The sequence below is a fragment of the Oryctolagus cuniculus genome, chromosome X (genome assembly GCF_964237555.1).
Source record: "Oryctolagus cuniculus chromosome X, mOryCun1.1, whole genome shotgun sequence".
Taxonomy (NCBI): domain Eukaryota; kingdom Metazoa; phylum Chordata; class Mammalia; order Lagomorpha; family Leporidae; genus Oryctolagus; species Oryctolagus cuniculus.
Genome location: NC_091453.1, coordinates 89,209,715 through 89,221,838, shown reverse-complemented (window position 1 = coordinate 89,221,838; position 12,124 = coordinate 89,209,715). Strand labels below are relative to the sequence as shown.

The 12,124-nt window shown below is 38.0% G+C and overlaps 1 protein-coding gene across 2 annotated transcripts in view; it reads left to right on the top strand.

Moving 5' to 3' along the window:
* The window catches only part of FAM199X (family with sequence similarity 199, X-linked), a 30,081-nt gene that overhangs the window by 2,892 nt on the left and 15,065 nt on the right, over positions 1-12,124 (top strand). For both annotated transcript variants that reach the window (XM_008272824.4, XM_002720169.5), the window contains exon 2: positions 7,144-7,363. In XM_008272824.4, the coding sequence (XP_008271046.1) occupies positions 7,144-7,363 (220 nt within the window). The remainder of the gene's footprint in view (positions 1-7,143; positions 7,364-12,124) is intronic.

The following is a 12,124-nucleotide window of genomic DNA, read 5'->3' as shown; positions in this document are numbered from 1 at the left end:
TATGTGAGCAACATTAAGTTTAGAGAGTTTTTTTTTTTTGAGATATATGTCTCATTTTTGTCCTTCACATCACATCATTCACCTGTTCAAGTAACAATCCCCAAATCAGATCTGAATAGTGGAGGTCTGTCTGAAATTCTGCCTTGAGTTTAGTCACTGCAAAACAAATTTCATTGAAAGTAGAAATCTTGTTAATGGTAGGTAAGTGGTTTACCTTAATTTTGCTTCCTTCTTGTTACGTTGTAAGAAAAGTGTGGACTAGGATATTTAAGGAGTGTTCTTGATAAGGGCTTTGTGATGATGACAATTTTGTTTCTGTTATACTCTGGGCTATATCTGCAATCTTCATTAACCAAGAGAGCCACAGCACTAATACTCACTAATGGCTCCTGACCCCTGAAGTTCAATGCATGTGTGTTCAGAATAGAGTCCTCTGTGATGTACATTGGTGTGTCACTGGTACAGGTTCAGTAGGAAATACACTACAGGGCCACAGCCAGTTTCCTAAGAACTTACACGTTCCTAGGAGTGCTTTTTAGGATAGTATTGCCAAGTTGGTTTTATCTAGAACTTTAGGAAAACAGAATAAATTTCAGTTGTTAATAAATATTAAATATTAATAATCTTTTTGACCAAACAAAATTGAAATGTCAATGTGGAATATATTTAGTATTTAAAACTTTTCTTTTTGGCTTGGGGGATAACATTTTTCTGATGTAAATAGTTTTCTCCAGGCACTTCAGTCAGGACTTGTTTTTTTCACAGTAGCCATGTCTCCTACAAGCACCATCATAACCACAAATGATGTCATATAGGGGCAGACATTTGGCAAAGCAATAAAGGTGCCACTTGGGACACCTGAGTCCCATATCCCTTGCATGTGCCTAGGATTGAGTCCTGCCTCTGCCTCCACTTTGAATTCAGGTTCCTTCTGATGTGTACCATGGGAGGCAGAGGATGATGGCTCAGTTAGGTCCCTGCTGCCCACATGGGAGACTTGGAAGGAATTCCAGTCTCCTGGCTTCAGCTTGGTCAAGCTGCAGCTTTTGTGAGCATTTGGGAAGTGGACCAACAGAAGAAAAATCAGTCTCTCTCTGCCTTTCAATTATAAAATAATTTTTAAAAAAGATATTTATAAAGTTGGAAAACTATAACAACATTTGTAAATCCTGTGATTAAACTGTGAGATGACAGAGATTAACATGAATTAGAGAAGTGTTCTTCTTCTTTCATGTGTGTATCATTACCTTGACATTGAACAATTGTGAAAAGTGTGGAGGACAGTGCCTTAGTTTTGTATAGGCAGGCTATGAAATGAACTATTGTATAAATCAGTTATTCCATTTTGTGATTTTAGAACTCTGTTTTCAATCACCATTATAGAGAAAAACCCCTAGACTCTTGTGAGCCTCTGGTGCCACCCACAGTTTATTATCTAGATATAGAACTGGAAGTGCAAAAAGAGCCGTGGGTTCCAGGTGAGAGAGCCATGTTGATAGAATCTGATTTGGGAACTTGTTGAAACAAATTGAGAATGAAGGTCAGGCTTTGACAGAATGTCTAGGCTAGATATATAGACTAAGGAGTAATCAACAGAAATTCCTTTAGCATGATAGGAGTGGAACCATGAGTTCCACAGGTTGAAAAGACTAGAAATTTTTCAATAAATTTAACAGAAAAGAAGGAGGAGATATGATAATTTGGAAGGGAAGTGAAAATTTCTTCACTTGGTTTTTGCTTCATTTGAATTTCTATATTCTAAGAATAGAGATTTTAGCTTCTTGGAAGCAGACTACAGGAAAAGGAGCAGTTGAAAAATACAAGATGGGATGAGGGGAGATGGGAGGGGGGGATATACTCAGAAGCTCATGTGAAAGGATTAGCCTTAGAAAAGACATAGAAGGTTACTTCCAGGACAGTAGAGTGGGTAGAATGATGGATAATGGCCTCATGACAGTTGAGGTAGCTGGGATGAGGGTAGGGGGTTATTGTCACCTGTGCTAGCCTGAAACCCTGCTGGCATGTTGGGCTCTAAGAGAGAGGTTGCAGAAGTCATGGTGGCTGTATGGGGGTTATGGCAGGGAGTCAGTGAAATGGTGGGGGGCTGTTCCCTGAGAATAATTGCATAGCATGGATCCGGAATGACATTTCTCGACTTGACTGTTGAGATTTTACTCAGTAGTCCTCATTTTCTGGATTCCCATTGTGAGAGGGGATGGTTAGGTCATCTTGAAAGGAGCAGGGGCTGCAGAGGAAGGTGTCCATGCTTTTCTTAATTTTAACATTTAAATGATTACCAAAATACCACTGAAAGTCCTTAGTCTGTGTCTTCTTGCTGAAAAGCCTCGCAGAGAAATGTTCTTGGCTTTACTATTTAATTAAAATGTGGGCAGCAAGCCTAGTTATTGAGTTAAACATAATTTCATTGGGATTTCTTTCAACACTTTTAAGATGTGAAAGAAAGTCTTCTCTGAGAATAATGTTATAGTTTTTAGGTAGAAGCAGTGCTAGGCAGATTTTTCTTGGTGGAATAAGATGTGAGGGTATACAAACTTGGAGAGTTCAATGGTAAGCACACAGTGGATACTCATTGTAAGTTTGAAACTGATGGAACCATCTAAGTGAATCACATTTAGATTTTTATTGTAAAATATCAATATATAAAATTGTGGACATATAAAAGGCTTTCAAGGCTACTACTCATGATCCCTTTCCCCAAAAGTAAATACTCTCAACATTTTGATGCTATTTCTTTTAATGTTCTGAGTCCTATAGAATTTTTAAAAATCAAGATCAGACTGTATATATATAATTTGTGACCTGCTTATTTTTGCTCATAATGTTGAGTGTTTTCCTTTTCACTCAATATTCTGAAACTATGATTTTTTTTCATGATTATGAAGTCCATCATTCAGCTGTATCACAGAATTATTCCCCAGGGTTTGGAGGCCTTTATTTTCCCCTTTTGATTATTATAAATAATACCATTTGAATGTGTTTGTACATACATCTTTTTTTTTTTTTTTCAAATTGCTGTTTAAGGGAGGGAATAGATTCCTAGAAGGGAAATTACTGACTCCTAATGAGTGAACCATTTTAAAGTTCTTGATATATATATACTACCAAATTGCATTTCAGAAAAATTATGTCAGCTTACATTTCCACCAGCAATGGATAAAGATACTTCCTAGTTTGTTCTTTTCTACACTGCCTGGAAATAGTAATTAATATTTGCAAGTTGGAAGAACTAAAATTTTTAAAAATATTTAATAGTAAAAAACATTCTTTCTATTTGGCAAACTATTTGAAGGGTGAACCTAGTTTGATTGGCACAGATCATTAAAAATTAAAGGCTTTTGAGAACATTCTAGAATCTTACATAGTTACAAATCTGAAAAAATAAGGGACATACTGATTTTGCCCTAAGATGAGAGGGGAAAAAAAAGCAAATGTATGACTCCTTTGTCAGTGGAGCTGAAAAGAAATTCTAATTAAAAATAATTATCTAACAGTTTTTCCTAGCATGGTACATAGTATTTGACGCATAGAAGATACTGAATAAATGTTTGTGGAATGGTGAACAAATAAAGGGGAAAAGACTCATTTGGAATTTGAAGTCAGGAAAAGTATTAGCTCAAGACACAATGTGGCTATGGTTTACTATGTCTAGGACAGAACTTTTGATTGCTGTTCATAGCTTTTAATGCAAGACCTGGACAGTTTGCCTAATTCTGCTCAATCGGTTATTTTTTTTTTAAGTTCAGTTACTGCCCACCTAGCAAGCATATGAAAAAAAAAGTATTCTAGGATTTTCAGATGAGTTTTAGATTATCTATTTATAAAAATTTATTAACATCTGCTTTTTGTTAACAGAATTATAATAATTTTGTATATGTGTCTCAATGCTTTGAAATTCTCCACCTTCAACTAAAAGGAAAAGGTACCACAAAATTTTTTGTGTCATCCTAATTTTGTAAACCAAGAACTTCTGAGTTTGGATTAGCCATATAAAATAGAAAGGAGGAAGTTCAAAAAAAATCATTAAAAAAACCCCCGGATTTAATGAAGGATGAGAAACAACCTAATAATGGAGAAATAAGAGGATTTTCTTCAGGAAGTCATTTCAGTAGCTTATTAGTATCGGAAACACTAAATCAATATCTTCAGGATTAATTCCCTATGCTACTGGCAAAGCAGTAAAGATTATCTCATTAACAGTCTGTACCTAGTGGAAATTTACAAGAGAAAACTGAAATATTTCAAAACCAAAAAAATAAAACATGAGAAATCCCTGCAACAAGTACTGTAGGCAAAATGTATATGACCTTAGTGCATAAAGAGCTCTTACAAAATCAATAAGGAGAACATTCATACATAGAAAACACTGAGCAAAATAGCTAATGAACATTTTAAATTCTGATCTTGCTATTAATCAATGAAATAAAACGATATGAAATCTTTCTGTCCTATCAGATAGATTAACAAATTTTCTTTTTTTTTATTTTTTATTTTTTTTTTTATTTTTTAACAGGCAGAGTGGACAGTGAGAGAGAGAGAGACAGAGAAAGGTCTTCCTTTGCCGTTGGTTCACCCTCCAATGGCCGCCGCGGCCAGCGCGTTGCGGCCGGCGCACCGCGCTGATCCGATGGCAGGAGCCAGGAGCCAGGTGCTTTTCCTGGTCTCCCATGGGGTGCAGGGCCCAAGCACCTGGGCCATCCTCCACTGCACTCCCTGGCCACAGCAGAGAGCTGGCCTGGAAGAGGGGCAACCGGGACTAGAACCCTGTGTGCCAGCGCCGCAAGGCTGAGGATTAGCCTAGTGAGCCACGGCGCCAGCAGATTAACAAATTTTAAATAAAAATTTCAGTGCTGTTAAGGTGTGGAGAGATGAACACTTTTCTGACTTGCCTTAGGGAGGGTGTATTGGTATGACCTTTCAGAACAGTATATGACTCTTAGAAGCATTCAGATTCTTTGACTCTGTTTACTTTTCAAGCAATCTATCCTGAGAGAATTCATGTTTGGATAAATAATTATTAACAAAATGTCTTATCTCAGTATTATTATTTAAAATTTTTTTTTTTTTGACAGGCAGAGTTAGACACTGAGAGAGAGAGACAGAGAGAAAGGTCTTCCTTTTTCTGTTGGTTCACCCCTCAAGTGGCCGCTATGGCCAGTGCATTGTGGCCTCGAGCGCTGCGCCGATCCGAAGCCAGGAGCCAGATGCTTCCTCCCAGTCTCCCATGTGGGTGCAGGGCCCAAGGACTTGGGCCATCCTCCACTGCCTTCCCAGACCATGGCAGAGAGCTGGACTGGAAGAGGAGCGACTGGGACAGAATCCGGTGCCCCTACCGGGACTAGAACCCGGTGTGCCGGCACCGCAGGCTGAGGATTAGCCTAGTGAGCCGCAGCGCTGGCCTCAGTATTATTTTTAATACAAAAAAATGGAAACAGCCTATATATCTGTTGTTGAGAGAATAGGATTAACTAGGATATATTCAATCAGTGGACTATTCACAGTAGTAAAACGGCTTCAGGTAATATAAAGATTGAGCATACCTGTTTAAAAAACCTGAAATCTGCCAGCGCCACTGCTCACTAGGCTAATCCTCCACCTGCAGCGCCGGCACCCCGGGTTTTAGTCCTGGTCAGGGCGCTGGATTCTGTCCCGGTTGCTCCTCTTCCAGTCCAGCTCTCTGCTGTAGCCTGGGAAGGCAGTTGAGGATGGCCCAAGTGCTTGGGTCCCTGCACCTGCGTGGGAGACCAGGAGGAAGCACCTGGCTCCTGGCTTCGGATCTGCGCTGCGTGCTGGCCGCAGTGGCCATTTGGAGGGTGAACCAACGGAAGAAGGAAGACCTTTCTCTCTCTGTGTCTCTCTCTCTCACTGTCTAACTCTGCCTGTCAAAATAAAAAAAAAAAAAAAACAACCTGAAATCTAAAATGCTCCAAAATCTGAAACTTTTTGAGGGCAATCATGACACAAGTGGGAAATTCTGCGGCTGACTTCATGTGATATGTGCAGTCAAAATATTGTGTAAAATTACTTTTAGCTATGTGTATAAGATATTATGAAACATAAATGAATTTTGTCTTTAGTCTTGGGTCTCATCCCCAAGATAACTCAATGTATGTGCTAATATTCCAAATCTAAATTAAAAAATTAGAAATCAGAAATCCAAAGCATCTCTAATCCAGAACATTTCAGATTAGGCATACTCAGCATGTGCTTAGGAAAATATTCAGTGAAAAAAGAAGGATACTGAAATATAGATACTCAAAGTGAATGTTGATTCTGAAAAAAAATACAAATGCACATAGAAAAAGATAACAAAATGTTATGGATAAGTTCTTGTTGGGTAATGGATCAATTGACCATTTTGATCTTCAGCCCTTTTTTATTCCAACTTCTTTGCATTGAGCCTGTACAACATTAACATAAATAGCAAACAACTTCTTGAACTTGTACCTGCATTCATTCTTTCTGGTGCTTTTCTTTGCCTTGCAATGGCTAGCCTCTCCTCTTTCAATTTGATAAGAATAGATGCATGTACTGAGCACATTTTAGATGTGCTAAGTGCTTTGTATGCGTTCTCATGTAGCCTTCACAATAAATCCATTTTTAAAATGGGGACGGAGGTTTGCAGAGGATTTGATTTGCTTAAGATCAAATAGCTAGCAAATGACAGAGCAAGAATTTGAACTCAGCCAGACTCCAGAGTTTATGCATAACCACTATGATATATATATATATTGTTTATGGATGAAGGTTATGTTTTATTCCTAACTCAAATATCTTTTTTTTAAATATTTTATTATAGCTGTTTTAAGATGACTAAGAAAGTAGAGAATAGCATAATGAATCCTATGTACTCATCACCTAGCTTCAACAATTATTCATATGTGACCTCATGCTTCATCTATACCCTAGCAAACACCCCAGCACCTTCCCTATTATTTTGAAGTAAATCCCAGACATGTTTCACTCATAAATATTTTAATATTTCTTTAAAAGCTAAGGGTTCCTTTAAAATAAACACAGTATCATCATACCTAAAATAAATTCCTCATAACTATGCATATTAATATCTCAAAATTGTGTGGATCCTGTAGTTCTTGTGATTGCCTTTGTGTTGTATTTTTGAAGGTGGAACCTGACTTCTTGTGGAACAAGCGTTGCCAGCTCAGAATGCAGCGAGGAGCTATTTTCATCAGTTTCTGTTGGAGATCAAGATGATTGCTATTCCCTATTAGATGATCAAGATTTCACTTCTTTTGATTTATTCCCTGAGGGGAGTGTCTGCAGTGATGTCTCCTCTTCTATTAGCACTTATTGGGATTGGTCAGATAGTGAATTTGAATGGCAGGTAAGGTTTTTTTCTTTTATTGGCATCATATCTACATAAGTAACAGTATAATTTCGTGAATAATATACACTTAAGTATAAGCTTTCATGTGGTTGTATATTTATAATGCCCTTGAATATATCCCTAGGAATAGAATTGCTGGGTCATACGATAACTCTATGTAACTTTTTGAGGAACTGCCAACATGTTTTCCAGAGTGTCTGCACCATTTTCCACTTCCACTCGCAATTTATGAAAGTTCCAGTTTCTCTACATCCTTGCCCAAGCTTGGTATTGTCTTTTTGGTTACAGGCATTCTAGTGGAATGTGAAGCAGTATCTCATGCTGGTTTTCATTTGGATTCCCCTAATGACTAATGGTATTGAGTATCTTTTCAGGTTCTTACTGGTTGTTTGTATATCTTAGAGAAAATCTGTTCATAATCCTTTAGTTGTGTTGTCTTTTAATTATGAAGTCTTTATTCTGCCTGCTGGACTATTATCAGATATATGATTTACAAAACCTTAGTTTTGTGGGTTGTCTTTTTTTTTAAGATTTATTTAGGGGGACAGCACTGTGGCACAGCAGGTTAAAGCCCTGGCCTGCAGTACCGGCATCCCACGTAGGCTCTTGCACCCACATGGGGGACCCAGAGGAGGCTCCTGGCTTCTGCTTCTGATTGGCTCAGCTCCTGCTGTTGTGGCCATTTGGAGAGTGAGGCAGTGGATGGAAGACCTCTCCCTCTCTCTCTGTTTCGACCTCTCTGTGTAGTTCTGTCTTTCAAATAAATAAAATAAATTTTAACTAAATAAAATTCAAATAAAAATAAATTTATTTTATTTATTTGAAAGAGTTACAGAGATGGAGAAGCAGAGGCAGAGAGGGAGAAGCAGATAGGAAGAGAGAGAGAGAGAATCTTCCATCTACTGGCTTACTCCCCAAATGGCTGTGACAGCTAAGGCTAGGCGAGGCCAAAGCCAGGATCCAGGAGCTTCATCCCGGTCTCTCTCAGGTGGGTGCCGGGGCCCAAGTACTTGGGTTATCCTTTGCTGCCTTCCCAGACACATCTACAAGGAACTATATTGGAAGTGGAGCAGCCAGGACTCAAATCATATGCCAGTGCTGCAGGTGACAGCTTTACCACTATGCCACAGTGCTGGCCCTCTTGTGGGTTCTTTTAGCTTGATAGTGTCTAGTCACTTGATAGTGTACATTCACACACACACACACATTTATAATTTTAATGAAGCCCAATTGAATTATTTTTTGTCTATGTTGTGTAATAGGGGTTCAAATCCATTCTTTTGCATACACATACCCAGTTGTCCCAGTACCATTTGTTGAAAAAGACTATTCTTTCCTCATGGAACGATCTTAGCACACTGCCAAAAATGAATTGATCAGGGGCCAGCGCTGTGGCGTAACAGGTAAAGCTGCCACCTGCAGTGCCTGCATCCCATACGGTCCCCAGTTCGAGTCCCAGCTGCTCCAGTTCCGATCCAGCTCTCTGCTGTGGCCTGGGAAAGCAGTAGAAGATGGCCCAAGTGCTTGGGCCCCTGCACCCGTGTGGGAGACCTGGAGGAAGCTCCTGGCTCCTGGCTTCAGATTGGCACAGTTCTGGCCACTGTGGCAAATTGGGTAGTGAACCAGCAGATGGAAGACCTCTCAGTCTCTCTGCCTCTACTTCTCTCTCAATGTAACTCTGACTTTCAAATAAATAAATAAATAAATCTTTTTTTTTTTTTTTTGGACAGGCAGAGTGGACAGTGAGACAGAGACAGAGAGAAAGGTCTTCCTTTGACATTGGTTCACCCTCCAATGGCCGCTGTGGCTGGCGCGCTGCGGCTAATGCACCATGCTGATCCGAAGGCAGGAGCCAGGTGCTTCTCCTGGTCTCCCATGAGGGTGCAGGGCCCAAGGACCTGGGCCATCCTCCACTGAACTCCCGGGCCACAGCAGAGAGCTGGCCTGGAAGAGAGGCAACCGGGACAGAATCCGGCACCCCGACCGGGACTAGAACCCGGTGTGCCGGCGCCTGTTGAGCCACGGCGCTGGCCAATAAATAAATCTTTAAAAATAATTGATCATAGATGCATGGATTTATTGCTGGACTGTCAGTTCTATTGCATTGGTGCATGTGTCTGACTTCATGCTAGTATAATACTTCTAATTACTATAGCTTTGTACTGAGTTTTGAAATTGAGAAATGTGAATTATTCTGTTTTGTTCTTTATAAAGGTTGCTTTGGTTTTTTGAGATCTCCCACAATTCCATATGAATTTGAAGATCAGGCTGACCATTTCTGCAAAAAGGGCAGTTGGAATTTTGATGGGGGCTACACTGAATCTGTAGATCACTTTGGGGAATATTGCTATCTTAACAGCAACACTAAATACTCTGATACATGAGGATGGGAGGGAATATCTCTATCTGGGTTTTCTTTAATTCTTTCAGTGTTACTTTTGCAGTTTTCAGTGTTCAAACCTTGTACAAAGGTACTTTAGAAAGTTCATAGAAATGGGGTTAAGTTTATTTTGGTGCAAAAATATTGGAAATCCATGCTTAGCTTTTTTATAATATGAATTTTCCATGTATACTTTGAAGAGGCCTCATACTTCCTTGATGAAGTTTAGTCTTGGGTATTTTATTCTTTTTAAGGCAACTGTAGCAATATATTTTCTTTTTTTAAAAAAGATTTCTTTATTTGTTTGAAAGTCAGAGTTACACAGAGAGAGAAGGAGGCAGAGAGAGAGAGGTCTTCCATCCACTGATTCACTCTACAAGTTGCAGCAACGGCTGGAGCTTGTTGTTAGCTTTTATAACCTCTTTTTCTGATTTTTTTTTTATATGTAAGTTGTCTGAGAATAGAGAGACTTTTCCTCTTTTCCTTCTAATATGGATGACTTTTATTTCTTATTTAATTGCTTTGGCTAGATCACCAATACAGTGTTGAATGAAAGTGGTGAAAATGGGCATCTTGTCTTTTTCCTGATCCTGGTGGGAGAACTTACCGTCTTCTGCCATTGAAGTGTTAGCTGTAGTTTTTTTGTAAATGCTTTATATCATGCTAAAGAATTTCCCTTCTATTTCTAGTTTGAAATTTTTTTTATGAAAGGATGTGGGATTTTGTGAAATGCTTTTTCTGAGAATTTGAGATGATCATGTGATTTCTTTTCTTTTATTCTGTGATGCATTATATTGATTAGCTTTCATATATTGAAGCACTCTTGCATTCCTGGAATAAGTCCTAACTGGTCACAGTGTATAATCCTTTTCATATGCTTCTAGATTCAGTTTTCTAGCATTTTGTTAAGGATATTTGCATCTATATTGTAAATGATATTGGTCTATAGTTCTCTTTTATTCTGTTTTTGTCTAGATTTGGTATCAGTAATTCTGGCCTCATAGAAAGAGGTAGGGAATAGTCCTTCCTCTTTGCATAAAATTTTATAGTAAGATTTTATCATTTAAATATCAGAGTTTTTCATGATCTTCATAATGAATTTTTTAATGGCTACATGCCATTCCTGCCATTAGATACACCAGAACTTGAGAAACCATTCCTCTCTTTACACCTATTTCAGTTTGTTTTTCTATTACAGGTGACAGTAGTCATCATTTTTTTGTGTGGGTACCGTTTTATTCTCAGTGCTTCATATGTCAAGCGCATACTTTATATTTAAAATCAGATTACAATGAATCTTAATAAAGTGCAATCAGTTGGAGTCCTCATAATTCTAAGAAATATTTTTCCACTTATGTGATTTATTTAGAGTTTGCATTGTATATAACACTGCAAGGTGGCAGGCATTTTGAAATTGTAATTGCTGAATTCTTCACTTAGTTCATGAGTAGATCAAGTGGAAAGCCATCCCTATCCACTGACTGTTAATGCACATGAATGACTACACTTTTGAACAAAAAATCAGTCCTGCTTTATTAATGTATTTTCCCACCTCTGAAATTGTAGTATGGGTACTCTGTTACCATGGATATTTGCTATTTAAATATGCTGAAAGGTTTAAATGCAGTCTTGTCTTTGTGGGACCTCATAATGACGAGCAGTAAATTATCCAAGAGGATAATTACAAATTATATATTGGGATTTATACAGACTAAAAATCATTTACTTGTAGTTTAAAAATGTGTGTTACCTTTGTTGTGATTAAAAACTGCATCTGCGTAAATCTATCTTTTTAACATGTTTTAGTTACAACTAAAGTAAGTGTAAATGTTTCATAGATTTCTCTGGGAAGAGAAATTCTAGCTATTCCATTAGGTGAGATTTTTAACCTTAGAATGAAGGAGCATCTTAGCATTTGAAGTAATATTAAAGCCTTTTGCTTTGCTGATAGTTTTCTTTGCTTGCAGTCCTTTTATTATTGAAGATATATTTGACTAGTCTTAGAGGTTGAGAAATTATTTCCATTGCTGAGCAGGAAAGCTTATAAAATTTAAAAAGTGAGTAATTCAGCTGTCACACTTGAAACGTAGAGGTACAATCTGAAATTACACATCAGCTATTACAACAATGAGCTTACTCATAAAATTCTGCTGCACCCTGCAGAAAATATGGCAGAGGTTTGATTTAATTCTCCCTATGTGTCACAATTACTGATTATAATATAAATATACCAAATATTGTTCATGAAAAATATGAGATGGGAATCATTAAGCATTTTTATCCTGAAATATATTACCAGTTATAACCTGGAAAAATTGCTGGTATCATAAATATACAGGAGTCCATACAATGAATTCCACCATGCAGCTGCTCATCCT